This window comes from Myodes glareolus, chromosome 4 (genome assembly GCF_982192425.1).
Source record: "Myodes glareolus chromosome 4, mMyoGla1.1, whole genome shotgun sequence".
Taxonomy (NCBI): Eukaryota; Metazoa; Chordata; class Mammalia; order Rodentia; family Cricetidae; genus Myodes; species Myodes glareolus.
In genome coordinates, this window is record NC_142029.1 from 12,635,721 (window position 1) to 12,655,776 (window position 20,056).

Consider the following 20,056-nt stretch of genomic DNA (forward strand, 5'->3'; position numbering starts at 1 on the left):
CTCTGAAGCCACATCCCTGGAGGGAGATAGCTGAGCCCCATTTTTGGTATCATATAGGGGAAGTCAGAAATCCAGAAGAGCTGTCAGAGTCTTGTTCCCTCCATGACACTGGTCACACTTCTATGTGCTTGCTAAGTCTGCTTTCCCTGCCTGCATGCAAACTGATATTCCACATCTTGGAAATGGCCTTCGGTCCTGTCCTCTAGCGTCTCATGACAATTAAAGAAGAAGGTGGCCTAAGGAGATGGCATGGTTGATAAAGGCTTCCTTTGCAAGGATGAGGACCTGAGCTCAATCCCTATAACCCAAGTAATACAGCCAGCTGTGGTGGTGTGCAATCACAATCCCAGTGTCAGGGAAGCCTGGGACTCAGTGGCCAGCTAGGTTAGCCAAACTGGCACACTCTAGACCGTCTGACTCAGAAACAAGGCAGACAGTGCCTGAAGAATGAAATGTGAGGCTGCTGTCCTCCAGCCCACATACAGAGAAAGGGAGAGAAAGAGAGAGAGAGAGAGAGAGAGAGAGAGAGAGAGAGAGAGAGAGAGAGAGGAGGGAGAGAGAGAGAGAGAGAGGAGGGAGAGAGAGAGAGAGAGAGAGAGAAAGAGAGAGAGAGAGAGGAGAAAGGGAGGGAGAGGGAGGAGGAGAGAGGGAGGGAAGGAAGGAGGGAGAGAGGGGAGAGAGAGAAGGGACAGAGAGAGAATGGAAGAGAGAGGGGGGAGGGAAGGGCGGAAGGGAGGGAGGGACGAAGGGAAGGAGGGAATATGGGATATAAAAGGTCAGGTTATAAGACAGGGGCCATCACAGGCATGCACAACTCTTCTTGGGAAAGTACAAACCTCCAACTTTCCAGATGCTTCTGTTATCTTATCCATGTAAGAGAAATGTGACCCTCCCTTCCTGCAAACTGTTTTCTTTACAAGCAATTAATTGGCTGGAGTTTTAAGTGGCCAAGTTTGGGAAGAGAACCGAAAGCAGACGTGATGCCATGTGCAGGAAGGAAACTGTCTCCTCGCACACTGTAGATCGTGATGCCCCAGTGCCTTGGGGACTGCTGGAGCCACAGTGCAGAGGTGATCTTCAAGAGAGTAATGCCGTTCTGTCCCAGGGAAGACTTGGATTTAGAGGTCACACCTTAGCTGAAATAAGAAATACCTAGGAAGAAGCGGGGAGGGTGTACAGTCATTCAGGACAAGCTTTGGTTACATGTGGAATAGTTTACCATAGTTTACCCCCCCCAAGACACAACACCCCCAAACTGCAGCATGTGTACCTGGAATACACCTTCTCTCCTACAGTCTTTCATTCTGATTTCTTTTTATTCTATCCAGAATGTCCAGGGCAGAAGGAAAGGAGACCGAGTCAGTCAAAGTGGAGCTGGAGAAGAAGGGGCAGGGAGAAGGCAGGCACAGCCATAGTGGGACTGGAAGGGTTTGCCAGCTACCAGCATGGCAGAGCCTTAACACCTGGCCTCTACTTCCTGCCAGAGGTTCAGATGAAGCCACGATGAGTGTCAAGAGGCTGCTTGCTTCTGACTAATGCATCATTCCAGACTGAGGCTGATACAGGAACAGGGCATCACCTCCAGCTTGCCATACTGGGGAACCCTGTTGGAGTAAATGTCCTACACAGCAATTCGGTTGTCATAGCAGGCGCTGTTCCACTGACCTACTTTAGGATGGTCCCTCCGGTTAGGTGACAACAATAGACATGACATCATAAATGACAGAATTGGGTCAGCAGTATAAAATAAAGCAGGCAAGTCCACACACTGGGACTTCAAGCCTCTTGAGGTCAGGGGTGGGGAGAAGAGACCCTGCAACTAATCCTATTGAAGTATCTTCACTATCATTAACTAAACACTATCCAGCCACCCAGTTATAGAAACAGAGTGCAGGTAGTGCCAGGAAAGAAATACAGATGCCTATGGCTCCCTCCCATGCTCGCCTCGGCAGCATGACAGTGCAGAAGTGCAGGATGGCACCTAGAACCACATGTACATGTTCATATACACCACATGGATGCATACACACACACACACACACACACATTTCCACTTCCAGCCAGGGAAATGCGTTCTCTGCTTGTGTGTGTATGTGTGTGTGTGTGTGTGTGTGTGTGTGTGTGTGTGTGTGCGCGCGCGTTGTTTGTGTGTGTGTACATGCATATGTAGGGCAGAGGTAAATTGCAGATGGCATTGCTCAGGTGATGTTTACTGTGTGTTTTTTTATTTTGTTACATTTATTATTTGTGTGGGTGTTTGCCCTACACACACACACACACACACACACACACACACACACACACACACACGCAGGCCAGGGCACATGTGTGGATTTCAGAAGACATTTCAGGAATCAGCTTTCTCATCTGCCATGTGGGATCTGGGTACAGAACTCAGGTGGAGCTAGCTCATCAAGCATCTTTACCTGATGAGCCCTCTCTCTGGCCCAGCCACCTTGTGCCTTTGAATATGAGTCTCTCATTGGAACCTGGGGCTCACTAATTTGGCTAGGCTGACTGGCCAGCAAGCCCCAGGGATCCCCTTATTTCTTCCCCCTCACTGCTGGTATTACAAGTGCCAGCCACCCTTGCCTGGCTTTCTGTGTGGGTGTTGGGGTTGAGTTCAGGTCCTCTTGTTCACACTTTACCAACTCAGGTTTTTTTTCTTAGTCCCGTGAAGTGTTTCTTAGCTTTCTACATCACATCTCTGTCTGTGTCCCCTGCTCCACAGCTTGATTAGCTCTCAGAAGCAAGCTAACATCACATTACCACTCTTCTCAGGGATGCTAACCCGACATTGGCAGCTGAAGAAGTGACCTCATGCTCTTGAGTTTGACTTGCTTGTTCCAAAACCTCCATAACTAACAAAGGAGGAATAAGGGCTCTGCCTCATCAGACTGATGAAAAGCAGAACCTCGCTCACGACTGATGCCCACAGTCAGGGTTAGAAATGGTGAACGATGTCATTTTTGGCTTGTGGGCTGTGATCCGTTATTAAATCTCTACACCAAGTATGATGGCACATATCTGTCCTCACAGCTACACGGAAGAGCTGAGGCAGGAAGATCTCAAATTCAAAATAAGCCTAGGAAACTTAGTAATTCGATGTCTCATAACAAAATTGTTAAGGGGGATGAGATGTAACTTCATGGCAGGACATGTGCCAGGCATGTGTGAGGATCTGGGTTCCACCTCCAGCACTGTAAAACGGAAACTACAAATAAACAATAGCTTCATGTGCAAAAAGAAGGTTGAGATTAATCATGCACGTAAAGACTGGCCTTCTTACTCTTTGGAAGCCTAAATAAATAGAATATCTCCAGCCTCAAACTTCAAGAACAAGACTGAAAGAAGCAAATGGTGGTAGGATCAGGCTTTTGGAAAAGGGGGACAGAAATCAGCAGCAGAGAGTGTCAAGACCAGGGTCAAGTCATCAGGTCCAAATGTCCCCCCCTCGATGAGCAGGAGGAAGTGGTTGTTCAGAAGACACATCCTCTAGAAGCTTAAGCCAAACACACATCCCAGAAGAAAAGCTGACCAGCCATGTTTCACATTATGAACTGATGGCCCCAGGGGCAAAGGCTGTGAACTCAAATCCAGGAGGCCCCACGCCAACCCAGCTCTCATCGCTATTTTTAAAGCCAAGTGTGGGTGAGGGGTGGGGGAAAGGAGAGTTTTTCCACTAGCCGTCAGGAACTGAAATAGGAAAGATCAACAGCGACGTTTATAAACAATGAATGCCATTAATTTTTTTTAAGCCAGGACAGGGTTGGAGACTATGTTCTATAGAGAAGAGTGGGGGGCGTAGGCAGGGAGAGATGGCCAAGGGGTCTTTTCAGCCTTACTAGAAGTTTTCTGCTTGATTAATGGCATTTCAGATTTGCTGGGGAGTCTGGAGGAATGGCTCCATGGTTAAAGTGTTGGCTGTATAAGCAATAAGCAAGGATGGAGTTGGGATCAAGCCCCAGCACCTACATAAAGACAGTAGATGTGGCAGGCATCCCACCTGTAATACCATCACTTGGAAGGCAGAGACAAGGGATGCTCAGAGCAAGCTGGCTAGTTTAGGCCAGCCCTATTGGTGAACTCTGGGTTCAATAAAGAGAACACGCCTCAACAAATTAGGTGCAGAGAAACTGAAGACTCCTATCATCAGCCTTGGGACTCTACACATTTCTTTCCTGGAAAACTTGGCCCTGACTTGTAAGTCGAGCTGAGGGTAGCAGAGGAGAGGGAAGGTTATTTTTAATCAGTTTTAACTGAGCCCCATGACTAGATTCAGCTGATATGATAGCAAACCCGTTCCTTTTTCTTTCCTCTTAACAGAAACCTGTTGATGGATCCATAGGGTTTCAAGCTACTAAAACACGACGCTCTCACTGCTCAACTCAAGAGCATAAGCCAGGGAGCACAGCGAAAAGTCTCGGGCTCCTTTCGGGAAGGGTGAGAAACAGCAGGTCACTGAGCTGAGCCGAGTCTGCTTAACATCAGCATGGTGTGCCGGAAGACCGTAAAACCAGGAGGCGTTCACTAGGGCGCTGAGAATCCAAATCCTCCCGTGTGCACAGCAAATACTTTCGCCACTGGGCCTCCTCCCCCAGACCCCATCATTCTTTCCTAGGCTGCCCCCTTCCCAGCCCTGCCCAGCAATGGGAATACCCAAACCCAAACTGCTGCAGCAGCTCCTCTTGCTTAGACATGATCTTACTTTCCTTATTCCTCAAAAATAACACTTCCCTGCAAATACATGTCCAGCTTTGTTTCTTATTACAAGGAAAAATGCGCCCACTGCGGAAAATGAGGGGATACAAATAAGCAAAAACAAAGACTGAAGTTTCTAAGTCCACACTCACAAGCAGTGCAGTCCGCCTGGTGCCCATGCCAGCCTTTTAATGCACATGCCTGTTTTAAATGCATCTTCTGAAGATTGTGGGCATTTTGCTCTGAGGGGACACTTTTTCCATTATATTGTGAATGTCATGTCAGCCATTAAAATTCTCCCTCTGGCCAAAACTCTAGTTTGTTCATGGATGTACCCAACTTTAACTACTATTCAAGTTTGTGATATTTTGCTGTTTTTTTTAACATATCTCACTGTTACTAGAAAAGCTGAAGAGAGCTTTTGTTGCTAATTCTTTGCACATATAGTTATTTTCCTAACACCCAATCCTGTAAATGAAAATTCTGTAAGTTTCTGATGTTTAGAACAAAAGCTGATACCAAGGAAACACTTATCCCGAGTTTACCTAACAACGAGCGATGTCTCTTCCCTCTCCCAGCGGCCACATGTGAGAGTGATTGCCTGCCATACGCGACCAGTGACTGGTTTGTTTGGGTTTTTCTTTTCAGTTTCTACTTATTTGGAAGAGGGAAACAATAGAGAACTTTATACCCTTTCCCCTAACTCTTTGGTTACTAAGTCTACCATCTATTTTTTTGGGGGGTGGGGGGTGGGGGGTGGGGGGGTTGACTTTTTGAGACAGGGTTTCTCTGTAGCTTTGGTGCCTGTCCTGGAACTAGCTCTTGTAGACCAGGCTGGCCTCAAACTCACAGAGATCTGCCTGCCTCTGTCTCCCGAGTGCATGCACTCAGTCTCACTGCCTGGTAAATCTGTCATCTATTAAATGTTTAATTTTCAAATCCATTTATTTTGTTAGTTGTAGGTTCATATCTTTGGATAATACTGTAGGCCTTTGGCTCTTTGCCTTTATTCCTTCAATTTGTAGGAACAGTTCATAAATCCTATGTAATAGCATGGATTTCAACCTCTTTCTGCACAGTGTATTAGTTTTAACTCTTAGTTTCTTGCCCCATACAAACTTCATTACCGAACTCCTTCTAAATAGGCGCCTGTTGCTTTCACCAGAAAGGAAGCAGATGCCACGCCAGCATTTGTGTCTAATTCTCCTCTCCCTGCTGCCGGGAGAAGTTGTCTTCAACAAGCCCTGAGTTATCTCTTCTCCTTTCCTTCCCCTTTCATCTCTCAAACACTGAACTCTTCGAGGTATTATTTGAGTCTTTCAATCTGCATTATCGGTTATGTCATTCATTTCTCCCGGTATCAGCCACGTCCTGGCTTACTCACTACTGTAGTTTGTAATAATAGATTATTTTTTATTTTGCAGTTCTTGGGCACACACTCTTCAAGATTTGTCTTGTGTTAATCAGTTTTTATTCACTATACAAAGTAATGAGTTTTGTGGTGACATTTGTTTATGTCTATGCCGTTATACGTGGTTTTCACCTCTTCTTTTCGTCACCTTGTCCACTGATCTCTCTACTTTGTGTCGCACATGTTTTATTATTCCATCCTGCTGTCCCCTTTCCACTCTCTAGATCCCTTCCTCCCTCTTCTAGTCGAATTTCACTCATAAGTAGGTAGATGATAGATTGATGGATAGGTACTTAGATACATAGACAAATGATGCCAGATAGATAGATAGATAGATAGATAGATAGATAGATAGATAGATAGATGCGTGCGTGCGTGCATACACACACACACACACACATACATAGACAAATGATAGATGATACATAGAAAGATGATACATGGATAGATTTATATAAATAGGTAGTAGATAGATATATAATAATAGATAGGTAGGTGATAGATGGATAGACAGGTAAATAAGATAGATGATAGATAGATAGATAGATAGATAGATAGATAGATAGATAGATAGATAGATATAGGTAGATAGATAAATATAGATGATAGATAGATAGATACATAGATAGAGAGAGATATAGAGATAGGTACATAGATAGATATAGATGATAGATAGATATGTAGATAGATAGATAGATAGATAGAAATAGGTAGATAGATATAGATGATAGATAGATAGATGATAGATAGATAGATAGATAGATAGATAGATAGATAGATAGATAGATAGATTCTGTACATGAGAGAAAACTTATAGAGTATTGTCTATTTGAGGTCCGAGTCTGGTTTATTTCCATAATGACCTCCAGTCCTATCCATTTTCCCATTGTTCCCATTGAAAGGTTTGACTATGCAACTATTCCCTGGCAGAAGCCAAGATGCCCAGGTTTCCGCAGCAGGTATTTCTGCAGGGACCTGCTTTCTTCTTGGTAAATACAAGACTGCCCCCAAACCGTGGTTTGTCAATGCCACATTAAATACCACAAAGGTTTTTTCATGCTACTGGGAATATCACAATTATCACTGGTAGCTCCATGTGGGAGAGAGCCCTCCAGGGTAAGGGGAGGAGAACGATTCTGTCGCTGTCCCTCCTCGGGGCTCTAGACAAGGCCAAGACCCAGTGTCCTGTCCACTGCAGCTTCTCTTGTCCCCTTCTCATAGTGGACACCATGGCAGCTGTCATTCTGTGTACTCAAGACATTCCTGCTGCATTCCCATGACTTCTGCCATTCTGGCCTGATCTAAGTATGATCTAAGTTCCACACCTGACTCTCCCATTTTCTGTCCTATGAATGAATACATATGTGTTTATCTTGAATTGATTTTTGGTTTGTTTGGTTTTTTTCTCCTTAGTGGCTTTTCCCTCTTTAACCATCTTGGGTGTCGCCCTCTGATGCAGTTCCTTGGAACTCACTAGAAGGCCCAACTCAAGACATCTACATAATCCTCATGTGTAATTTGGCCGGGACTCTTAAAAACTTTTAGCAAGTTGATTTGCAACAAGTAGATAGAGGGTTTTCAACAATGGACTTCTTCCCTGAGTATTTACTAAGCGCTCGTGTAGAAACTTAAATATTACCCAAATAAAAATATTAATATGCTTGATAAGTACAATTCACATCCCTGTGGTCTGAATTCTTCAAGAAACAATGTATTACATTAGTGTTTTATAACATATTCATGTGAAAATGTACTTAAGACTAGCTGTTTTTAAAGAAGGGGCTTCTTTTTTAAAGATTTTGTTTTATGTATATGAGTACTTTGCCTATATGTATGTATGTATGTATGTATGTATGTAAATCACCTGCATGCCTGGTGCCCACAGAGGCTAGAAGGCACCACTTGGATGCTGTGGACTGATCTGGTTCTCTGCAAGAGCAATAAGTACTCTAAATGGCTGAGCTATCTCTCCAACCCAAGACTAACTTCCACACAGCGAGGACCAACGTGCCTGTTTGTGACTCTAGAGGAGAGGTTTGGAGGCAATGCACACAGGAAGACTGACACATGCAGACGTGCACTAACGCGTGTCCAGTTCTTTAGTTTGCTGTAGCTAGCTCAGACTGAAGGAATCTGAAGTAGTGAGCCCAGAGTAAGTCGCTGCTCTCTCAGCACCACGCATCAGCAACTCAGAACTGAGCGCTTTGTCCAAGGTCTCAGAGCACAGGACGGCTGCAAGGACCTTTTAAGAGTCTATGCCCAGCTTTTTCCACTCTGCCACGCTGTCTTCGTAAATTACTCGTGTATATACATGCACACATACCAAGATATGAACAACCAAATATAGCTTATATGCAGAAGGCATAGTAATTTGTTAAATTATCATCTTATTTTTTTCTATTTCATTGTCTTACAACCCGTTTTATAAGAATCAACCAAAATTTTTGGAGCTGTCCTATTGGGAAAGAATGGGGTCCTGAATTCAAATCCCCAGGACCACAAAACAACCAGGCAATGCTGCAAATGCCAACAACCTCGGTTCTAGGTAGCCGAGACAAGAAAATCCTCCAAGCTTGCTGGTCAGCCAGGCTAGCAGAAATAGCAAGCCACAGGCTCGGTGAGAGCCCTGTCTCAAGAAAATAAAGCAGAAGGAGATGAAGGAAGACATTTGCCATCCTGCTCTATTTTCCATGTGTGTGCAGTGGGCACACACACCAATGCACTCACAAACAGGCACACACACACACACACACACACACACGTCAGACCACACACAAACACATATATACCCAAAAAAAGAGTAAATAACCAAGATTAGAATGTGGTTTTGACTAAAGGAGAAATATCCTTTATCATTTTAAAAGATAAAGTAGCAAGTCCCTGAATAGATGCATAGCATACCTGGAAACGCCAGTGCAGACATAATGGCTAACACTCTTGCAGCCTTGCCTGGCATGTTCCTGACTATCAGCAATTGTCATGATAAGGCCACTTGTTTGTCCCTGGCTGCTCAGCCCTGAAATAATCACACAGAAACTGTATTAATTAAATCACTGCTTGGCCCATTTGCTCTAGTTTCTTATTGGCTAACTCTTATATCTTAATTTAACCCATTTCTAGTAATCTGTGTATCGCCACGTGGCAGTGGCTTACTGAGTAAAGTTCCGATGTCTGTTTCCAGTGGGGCTACATGGCTCCTCCCTAACTCCTACTTCTTTCTCCCAGCATTCAGCTTAGTTTTCCCTGCCTACCTAAGTCCTGCCCTATCAACAGGCCAAGGCAGTTTCTTTATTCACCAGTGATATTCATAGCATTCAGAGGGGAATCCCACATCAAGCAATCACCCACTTAGAGGGTTTAGCATGCACAGTGGGAAGAATTCTCTGTATATTTTTCCTCCGCATTGCATGTTTTCTAAGGCTTGCACTGAGCTGCAGGCCAGTACAACCCTGATACTTGTCAGCCCAGAGAGCTTTCTGAAAGTTTTTATTTTTATGTAGATGCATGTGTGTATTTGTGTCTCTGTGTATGTGTGGCACATGTGTGTCAGTGCCCAATGAGGCCAAAAGAGAGTGTCAGAACTCCTGAGGCTGGAGTTACAATCTGTTAAGAGCCATTAGACCAGGGTGCTGAGAACTGAACTTGGGTTGTCTCCAGCTCCTGGGGGCTTATTCTTATGTCCTCAACCAGGAATGGGACCAGAATGTCTCCTCTGAGGAAAATGTTGTAATAGTTCATTTGCAGCCCCAGAATCGTCTTAAGAAACTTTAAAACCCTGGATATTCTTGCTATTTCTCACCGAGCCCATTCTTATTGATCATACTTGTCTTTATATTTTCTCATCCTAAGAAGCAATCAGACTTTGGGGGCAGTGGGGTGGATCGTGGCTGTCTTCCTAGTATTGCTCTTTCAATTTCAGTGAAGCAAATATGGACAGATGAGGGTTGAGATCTGTTGATTCACAAAAGACTAGCAGAAGGCTACCAAGAAAGGAAGAGAGCTAAGTTTCACAACAGGGTAGACTGGACCCTCATCCTCTTTCCTTTCCCAACTAGGTTCCTGCTTTCAGGCTTTAGTTCTACAGAAAGGGGAGGGGGCTAGCTCTACCTCCAAGGACTACTGAGATAATAGGAAGAGTGCACCAGATCTCCTCCGGTCTTGGAAGCTAAGCAGGGTTGGGTCTGGCTAGTGCTTGGATGGGAGACCACAGAAGGACTAGAAAGCTACCCAGCCAGTGTATCACACACTCAGCCTTTGTTCATTCTTCCCAGTGAAGCTGCCGTCTATGTCTGTCCCCACCTCCTTGGTTAAAATAACAGTTTACATACAAACCACAAGGGTTACTTATTAATCAAATGAAGAAACCTGAAAGGAATTATTCCTCCCCATAGTTCAATTATTTTTAATTCTTTCTTACAGTATCAAGATAAGAATTCAAGTTCCTGACCTCTAGTATAGTGTTCTTCCTCCCAGGTGTGTCCATGTGTGTGTATGCACTCACTGACAAACCAAGGCCGTTTCTTTAAATTGCCGTTTGTCCTGGTCCCAAGAGACAAAAATCATGCTCCATGGCTTCATTTGGCTTTGCCAGCCTTGTGTGACCTTAGGATCTTAGAAATAGTCTCCATAACCTTGTATCAAAAAGAACTGGCATACAGCTGGAGAGATGGCTTAGAGGTTAAGAGCGCCACCTGCTCTGCCAGAGGTCCCAAGTTCAATTCCCGGCCACTGCACGTAGTTCAACACCGTCTGTCAGGCGCCCTCTTCTGGCCTGCAGACCAACACACAGACAAAATGCCATATTCATAGTAGTTCAGTGTAAATTCATATCAATAATTGGGGGGAAAAAAAGCACTGGCATGTCAATGTAGTGGGAATGCATGCCATATCCTGTATGTGTTGGTTAGTAATTACAATATGTAAATGTGTGTGTGTGTACATACATACATATTCATATATCCCCACAGGTAGCAATTTCAGTTTACCCATAATCACCTATAGTCTGAAATTTTTAAATGGAAAATTCTATAAGTAACTAAGTCCTAGGCTTTAACTATTCACTCTTCTGACCGGTGTGGTAGAATGCCCCTCTGCCCTGCTCAGGACCACAGCATCCCTCCTCTAGTGTACTCAAGCTGTATACGTTACCTGCCTGGGCATCACGCAGCAGCCGTTTGGTTATCAGACCAGCTCTGTCACAGGGCCCTCGTCGCTCATCCCACTTGACCTCCTCCTAAAGGCTTCTACCTCCTCCCATCACAAGAAGACAATAAGTACAATTCATGAGGTGTTTTCAAAAAGGAAAGCGACAGGAAGGTCTCTTGTAGTCACATAAATTTCATTACGGTATAATGTTATAATTTTCCTTTTTATTGTTAGCTGTGGTACAAATTAACCTTGTCATAGGAAAGAATGGGAATACAAGCAGTATATTTAGAATTCTGTACTACCCATGGTTTCAGGCACAACGTGGGAATCATAACCCTGACAGATATGGGTGAACTGCTATATTTATAGATGTTCATGTTTATATATAGGGTTATACATTCTTGAAGTATTTTTCCCAAGTCAGCTGGGCATTGTGGCACACGTCTGTAACTCAAGCACTGAGGAGGCCGATGTAGAAAGGTTGTGATAGCCTGGCTTACATAGCATTCTTGAGTCTTGTCTCAAAAGAAAAAAAGAACTGTTTTCCCAAAAATCATAGTTTAAAAGCATTTTTCCAATGTGATTTGCATTAATTTTCATCAAATGATCTGTAGTTGTTAATTCTAAAATAGGACAAACTGGAAGCAATCTAAACATTTATACAATTAACTTTTAGCCATTGTTTGTTGCTAATTTAAATACTGCAGTATTGGCTAGATTTGATTTCTTTCCTTTCACAGGTGGTTCTCCCCACCCCCATACTATTTCTGTAATTAGGGGATCTCAGTTGTTAAATCTTACTTTAACTTTGACATTATATGGAACTTTCCCAAGAGTTAAGCAATGTCTCAGTGCCGACGTCCTTACAAAATTGATCTAGCCAGTCTAAGTGTGGTGGCCCTCAAAACTCAGGAGGAAAGTCAAAAAGATCATACATAGTTAATTCAAGGCCAGGCTGCGCCATATAGTCAGACTTGGTCTCAAAAGAGAAAAGGCAAAAGCAAAAGAACGAGAGTTGGGGATATAGCTTACTTACTAGTAAAGCCCTTGTCAATCATGTGCAAAGCCATAAGTCTAATATCCAGTTCCACAAAAAGAAAAAGAAAAATTAAGCAGTATGGCCAACTGTTTAAAATACATACCTAATAATTTTCATTAATAGCATGGCATTCTAATCCGTAGATGTAGCTACCAGCATGGAGGGGGGGAAAAATCAATCTTTGTATATAGTTCTTATTCATTCTCTCTCTCTCTCTCTCTCTCTCTCTCTCTCTCTCTCTCTCTCTCTCTTTCTCTCTCTCTCTCTCTCTCTCTGAGTGTGTATGTATGTATGGTGGGGGTGTTCTTTGAGTTGGAACACATGTAGCCATCAAAGGACCAGATGTTGGTCCACATCTTTCACCTTGTTTGCGACAGGGTCTCTTGTTGGCCACTGTGTCCTCTGGACCAGGTGACCCACCCGCTTGCAGGGATCCCATCTCTCTCCCACCTCCCTGTCAGAATGCTGGGGTCTCAGGCGTGTGCTATGGAAAGGAGGCACATGAGACTTCAGTGGGTTCTAATGATCCATGCTCAGGTCCTCTTGCACGGGAAGCACGTTAACCCTGAGACGTTTCCCCAGCCCTGAGGGGAAAGCATTTAGGTGTTTTTTCCCCAATGTCTATGTGTAGACTTCCTTACACTCTAGACTTGAGCATTTAGTTCTGAATGGATGACTCAGTAACCCCTGTGTTAAGTAATACAAGATCGTGAAACAGCCCATTATATAGACCCTAATCACTGTACTGGTCTTAACCTGCTCTATTTGAAGTTATGTCTGGAATTCTAAATAGTTGTCATATTTAACTCCAAAAACTGTCTTAGTTTATACTAGAACTTCAGAACTCCAAGGAATAACTGATGAGTTAAGTAATAAGGTCACCACATTAGTTGCCTTCAGGTCCATATGTCATGAGCCCCTCAGGTCACGGGGCTACCTGGGTCTTGTTTTCAGAGACTCTATCTCGTTTTTCTTTTTTTGCTTTTTAAACAGTGTGTGTGTGTGTGTGTGTGTGTGTGTGTGTGTGTGTGTGTGTGTTCATGTTCATGTGAAAATCAGAGAAACACTTGTAGAAATTGGTTCTCTCCTTCTACCATGTGGGTCTTGGATATTGACTCTCCATCAGGCTGAGCAGCAAGCCCCTTTCCTCTCTGGGTCATCTTGCCCTGCTTTCCTTTGCCTTCGATCACAGTAGTGCATGAGAATAGTTCAAGACAGACGGCCCGCAAAGTGCTACAGTGGACACCAGCTCACCCCAGGCTCGGAAAGGTGTCCTCCCCTCATGACCCCTACATCCGTAGTTCCCAGGGACTTGCTTGTCGTTTGCAGTGATTGATACATCTGATGACTCCCTGCTGGAGATAAGGCTTCCCCTCTCAGGCCGCCAGACACTCGCCTCTGTCTTCCTCGTTCCCCCTTTCCAGCAGCAGTTCCATCTCGGTTGTCTGTAAAGCTCAGTTTAGGCACTGTGACTAATCACTGATATTTTCCAATTCAGATGTTTTACTATGATTGCATTTCTTTCTTAAAGACACTTTATTTTCCCTCAAAGTAAAAATTGCCCTTTCTGCTCCCTTAACTATCAGACCTCTGTAATTTATAAATACTCCCTCAGATCCTGCAAATGCTGTATCTACTATAAAATCCAAAGTCATCAAACGTCTTTTTTCCTTTGTTTTATTCCTTAGCCCGCCCTCTTACATCATCTTGCAGCGCTACCTGGACTACTGCAGTTATGTGGGAGACTCCACTTCTGCCCCCATGTCTCTTCTACACTGCATATAATGAATTTTAATTAATATACACCACACTGTTCTAACCTACAGTGTGGAGTGAGAGCATTAAGTGCAGTTTGGATATGTATGTGTTTGTGCATGTGTGCATGCTTGTGTGTGTGCAGATACCCAGGTGTATACACGTGTACATATACCTGTGGAGGCCAGAGGTCATTCTCAGGTATGGTTCCCCAGGCACAATCACCTCGTTGTTTAGACAGGATTGCTCACTGGCCTGAAATACACCGTTTAGGTTAGGCTAGGTGACCAGGGCACCCTACATTAGCATTACAAACACACGCCATCACACCTGGCTTTTCTACTTTCTGTGAGTTCTGGGGTTGAATTCAGTCCCTCATGCTCACTAGGCAAGCCCTTGACCAATTTAGCCCTACATCTAGCCCCTTTGGTGCACTTCCTTCTCCAGTATTTTCAATTTATGATTGTCTGGTTAGGACAGAATCTTTCCATAGGCCAAAGGATACCTCATTATGACAGTATTCTGTTAGCAGTCCTATGGAGAGAGGGTTCTCATGTGATGGTGAAGGTAGTGAAGGGATCAGAAGTGTGTGGTTGCATTTTTAAATTCGAAGAGCCAGTGTGGACATATTAAAATTCAAAACTATATACTTCTCTCTAGTCAGACATAAGGGTACACACAAGAAAGCCTTGGGGGTGGAAGGCAGGAGTAACAGAAGGAAGTGAGACCACGCCTTCTCCAAATCTTTCTAGAATAAACCAAGACCACTGCAGTGATCCAAATCACTCCCTCCCTGATCTCTGAAGCTGAGAGTAGAAGCTTTCCCCCCTCAGTCAAGCTTGTCATTGCACAGCGGAAGTGGGCACACCTAGCGCGGAGTCACTGCTGTCATTGCACAGCGGAAGTGGGCACACCTAGTGCGGAGTCACTGCTGTCATTGCACAGTGCGAGTGGGCACACCTCACACCGAGTCATTGCTGGTGGTCTGATTCATGCCAAACAGCAGAGTATAAAAGCAGGCCAGAAAACTGGAGTCAGGGAAAGGAAATGTATGAGGGAAAATAGATCATCATTTATAATGATGCCATTTCAGAGGCCAGCTCACAGTGAAGACACTTCCTTTTGAAGATCTTGCTTACTTTCCCACGCAGGCACAGATAGTGAGCTCAGAATTGGAATGGAAGTCATTGCTTTTCAATGCCAGTCTTTGGAAATACAACTTGCTTTACCTGAGGGATTATTCTCAGAAAAAAAGCAGGGGCTTTTCTGCCACAGTGTAAAAATAAGTAAAATGCTTTCATGGTGTGTATGTGCGTGCGTGCATGCGTGCATGTGTGTGTGCACTTGCACACGCACACACATGGTGAGGGAGCAGCTTCAGCCGTAGCAGAGACAGGTCCTCTGTTAAATGGTGCTTCCTGAAGGGACCTTCCATGTGGCACCTCCCATGGATGGGCTTACACATTGCTTTTCCACACGAACTGTGCATCCTTGCATTTCTTTGTTATACCGTCTAATTAATCCCAACTTCATCGCCACATACATCAAGCAATCCTGCCAAAATGGGAGGAGGTATTTGAGGCAAGCTGTGAAAAAAAGGAACAAGGCAGGACCTCGATTGCCTTGGGACAAATTACATCCCCTGAGTTCTCATTTTCAAGGTTAAACAATGCAGATAGAACTTCACATCCCTCTCAGCTACAGAATACTCCTCCAGTGTCAAAGAGTCTGCTCCCATGAGGTACCTCGAATCTGTCACTGTTGCTTCACTGTGTACTAGGATTGTGAACAGATTTGTTCATTAGTTTATTTAATGCATTGTGCACAGGGCAAGGTTTACAGTAGCACACCAAGGTGTACCATCCTTGGCCTCACTGAGTTCACCCTCCAGAGGCAAAGGAAGACAAAAGCAAGCTTTCAAGCAAATGCTTGTTGTTAGTTATGATGAATTTTCTAAAAGATAGTCCCAGGGTGCTGCAAGAAAGAACCTTGGGAGGGCTGGGTTGTGGCTCAGAGACACAGTATGTGCGAGACCCCAGTGTTCGTCTGCAGCATGAAGGAGGAGGAGGGGGAGATAAAGGGAGAGGCTGGAGGACTGAAGGGGGAGGGGGAGAGACAGAGATGAGACAGAGCGATGAGAGTAACAGAGCAACAGGATAGAAGTAAGAGGGGGAAGAGGGAAAAGAAGATGAGGGAGAGGATGGGAGGAGAGGACGGTGGAAGAAGGGAAGCGAGGACAGAAGGAGGAAGAGGGGGTCATAGGGAGATACAAGGAAGGAAGGGAAATGCTTGGTATGAATGACAGAGTCGAAGTATGAAGAGGTCACTAGACAAGTGAAGAGAGACCGAACAGCATCACAGATATAGAAAGCAGTGCATGCAGGGACCCTGAGGGACTAAAGAGCTAAGGCATCCAGAGAGCCGAAAGAAAGTCACATGACTGATAGTTCATAAGCATGAGGGATTCCAAGCTCCCCTCCACTAATGCCACACCTCCCTGTCACGGTGAGCGGGTGAGAATGGGTGAGATGTTAGGACCAACACGACTCAGCAGGGCTCAAAAGAGAGGAGATAGACGATGGGCAACCAACATGAACAGGAAAGAACATGGATTTTGCTAACCTGAATTAAGACAAAGAAAGCACGGGTGTTCAGACTTGCTAACATCATGAACATAAAAAGGGAAAAACCAGAGTGGATATCTTAAGCAGGAAATGTGAGGTTGGGGAAAGGATACATTATATGAAAAATTTCCATTTGTCAAGTTTCCTGGATAAAAAAAATCTCAGAGAAGAGTTAACTGGCTAGAAGTTTCCCTTTCTTTCAGTGATTTCTGACCAGACCACAGGAAAGGGCAAGCTGTACCTAACCAAAGTGTGTTGTGTGCCTGACAGGAACACACGCTAAGCACGGACTGCGCTGCGGGGCCTGTAAGATGAGCATCCATCACAAGTGTGCCGACGGCCTGGCACCCCAGCGCTGCATGGGCAAGCTGGTAAGGGCTGGTGAGGCCGGATGAAGCCCTGGGACACTCTGCCCAGAGTCCTTAGGAGCTGTCCCAGGGAAGCCACACCCAAGAAACCCCTGTTCAGGAGTTCTGAAGCATCCCCAGAAGCACTGGCCTGTCACTCAGCGTAATTGGCACAGTGAAGGAGCTGAGACGTGCCAATATCTGTAACAAATGTGCTACACAGGAAAGGAGTCCGACCCTCAGAGTGTCCCACCTCTCAGGTGGGGACTTCTCAGCTGTAGCACTTCATTCCTCTTCGCCTGGGACAATTTAGGCTTTCAGAGTGAAAATTAAACATTACAGGAGCCCTCAGCAGCCAGTGCAAACTAGGGTGCTTTGTTACAGTTGAGTGGGGGCAAAGAGAAGTCTGAAGCTAATACACACACACACACACACACACACACACACACACACACCTGAGGATCCCTGTGACAGTCACGTAGGTCAAACTAGAGGAGACCTCCCCGTCTGTGCACATTCTGCCCAGGCCATCTCAGTAGTGTGGCCTTCAGTCCCAGTGTACCCCTGAACACATTCTGAAGATGACTGAACCCAGAGTGTCCAAAGTATTACACCAAGAATGTCTACCATAGGGAAGTAGCAACAGTTTCCAGAAACTATTAAACCTAGCCCAGGAAGGAGTTCTGATGGCTTTTCTGACTCTAAGGAAAGGTTCATGATAACTAGGGACAATGCCTTAATACAAGATGCAATGCCATCAAAGACCTGCTTCAGGGTGGGGAGCTGCCTTTAACCCCAATCTCTAGCAGTGCTCAAAGATGGGCACCATTTGCAAGAGATGTGTGAGGATTCATAGATGCTTATGGGTTTCAAGTCACCTGCCAACCCTGGGGTCTTTCAAATCCAGGTTCTTAGAAAGTGCATCCAGTGACTCTGGCTGGCAATGGCCTCTTCTTTTAAATTCCTGTCACATCTGTCCCCCTCTGTATTTCCAAGGGTAGTTCCCACAAGCCACGAGAAAGACCACAGGTCAGAAACACAAAGAACCCAGAAAGCAAAGCTGATGGCTCTGGGTGACACTGTAAACATACAAGGGCCTTGGACACAGGCCTGACCTCTACCTTCTCCTCTGTAGGCTTTCTAGAATCTGAAGCATCCACAGTATGCTGTGGTGGAAAACTGTGAGATGTATTCTGGGGTGGGGGTGAGGGTTCAGCATGTTGTGAGCTTACAGAGCAGAGCAGAAGAGGCAAGGGCAGAAGGCTGGGAGCTTGCCTTCTAGATGAAACATTAGCTTGCTCACCTCCATTTTTCCTCTCTCCCCTTCCTCCAGTCAGTGGTAAATTATAACATTAGCAGACTATGTCAGTACATTCAAGGGAAACAACAACTGGCTTTATCTTTAGAATTGCTGCTTGGTTTTCTCTATCTCCTCTCTGACATTAAGTCTTTCTCCTTTTCATTCTTTCTCCAGCCAAAGGGATTTCGGCGTTACTACAGCTCCCCTTTGCTCATTCATGAACAGTTTGGATGCATTAAAGAAGTTATGCCCATTGGTGAGTTCGAACGAGGATGTATGGAGGTACCAGTGAGTTTAAAAGAAGCAGAGTCAGCCGGGCGGTGGTGACATATGCCTTTAATCCCAGCACTGGGAGGCAGAGGCAGGAGGATCTCAGGGAGTTGCCGGACAGGTGGGACTGTTACAGAAAAACCCTATCTCAAAAAACTCAAGCAAAAAATAGCAGAGTCTCAAAAGTAAACGCCATACTTTCTAGACCTTCAGCAATAAAACAACACACTTGTCCAGCCATCAGCATCAAAGGACACACCCACGCAACCATCAACATAGGACATGGCACCCTGCAGCCCATGTGCAGAGTCAGTTCCCCATTTATCAAGTGTCATTGACCCTTCAGCCACATGCTGGAAGATGGGGCCAGTGGTCACTACTTCTCACAACTGTTTATTTATTTATATAGTGTATATACAACTATATAGCATATATATTATATGCAATAATATATTAATATAGTATGTGTAATGTAATAACATATTTATTAATGCTGAGTAGAAACTCAGCAAATGACACATACTGTTTAATAAAGTGCCATCTAAAGATGTGGTGCGGTTATCTTCTTTCATGTTCTGATCAGTTCTGACTGGATATGTGGAGTTCCACACAGGAGCAAGGGCATTTGATGTGAGCCCTCATCCATTGGGAAAGAGACCTGTCTCCTGGTCAGGTCCCCAAGGCTCTTTGACAAAGATCTGGCTTCTTGGATCAGCTGGGCTCTCTGAAATGGGTCTCTTCTTTTTTTGCAGCTTGTGGCAATAAGGTGGACCCCGTGTATGAGGCCCTCAGATTTGGCACTTCCCTTGCCCAGAGAACAAAGAAGGGCAGCTCAGGCAGTGGGTCTGACTCACCCCCCAGAACCTCGGTAATTGATCTCGTCTTCTGTTCCGTAAAGTTGTCTGGGTGGGAAGGGGAGGAGGTGGCTCAGCTATCTAAGTACTAGTGAGCAAGCATGAAGACCCAAGTTTGAGTCCAAGAAGCCACGTAAAAGCCGTGGCAGTTCTTGTGACTCACTGTAACCCCGACATTAGGGGAGAGAGAGAGAGAGAGAGGCTCCTCAAACTCATTGGCTACCCAACCTCAAGGAGTTGTTGAGCTCAAAGCTTAGTGGCAAACAGGTGTGCACTCCCACGCCCAGTGGTAGAGAGTAAGAACATAGATCAGGCATGTGAGACTAGAAAGCCTTCTGAAGCCATACAATTGCTACGAAGCCACCTTTAAACTCATTGAAAGCTTTGTTCTTCTACTGACTTCCTATATATATAATCATGTTTCATTGTCTACATGAGTGAAACTCTCTAGAGCAAAAGTGGCAATTAAAAGAAGGAAAAGCAGCTTCCATGTGTTTTCCTAGCTTGTGCATAACACGGACGCCAGCTAGGTCTGCCTTCTCCCCAGACACTGCTATGTGAATAGCAGTAGGTAGTTGGCTAGCACTGTAGGGGACCCTAAAGAGGA

The 20,056-nt window shown here is 44.9% G+C and overlaps 1 protein-coding gene across 2 annotated transcripts in view; it reads left to right on the plus strand.

Moving 5' to 3' along the window:
• Window positions 1-20,056, plus strand: part of Stac (SH3 and cysteine rich domain) — a 120,005-nt gene that overhangs the window by 61,764 nt on the left and 38,185 nt on the right. For both annotated transcript variants that reach the window (XM_048424052.3, XM_048424053.3), the window contains 3 exons: window positions 16,949-17,049; window positions 18,500-18,581; window positions 19,348-19,463. In XM_048424052.3, coding sequence (XP_048280009.2) covers window positions 16,949-17,049; window positions 18,500-18,581; window positions 19,348-19,463 — 299 coding nt within the window. The remainder of the gene's footprint in view (window positions 1-16,948; window positions 17,050-18,499; window positions 18,582-19,347; window positions 19,464-20,056) is intronic.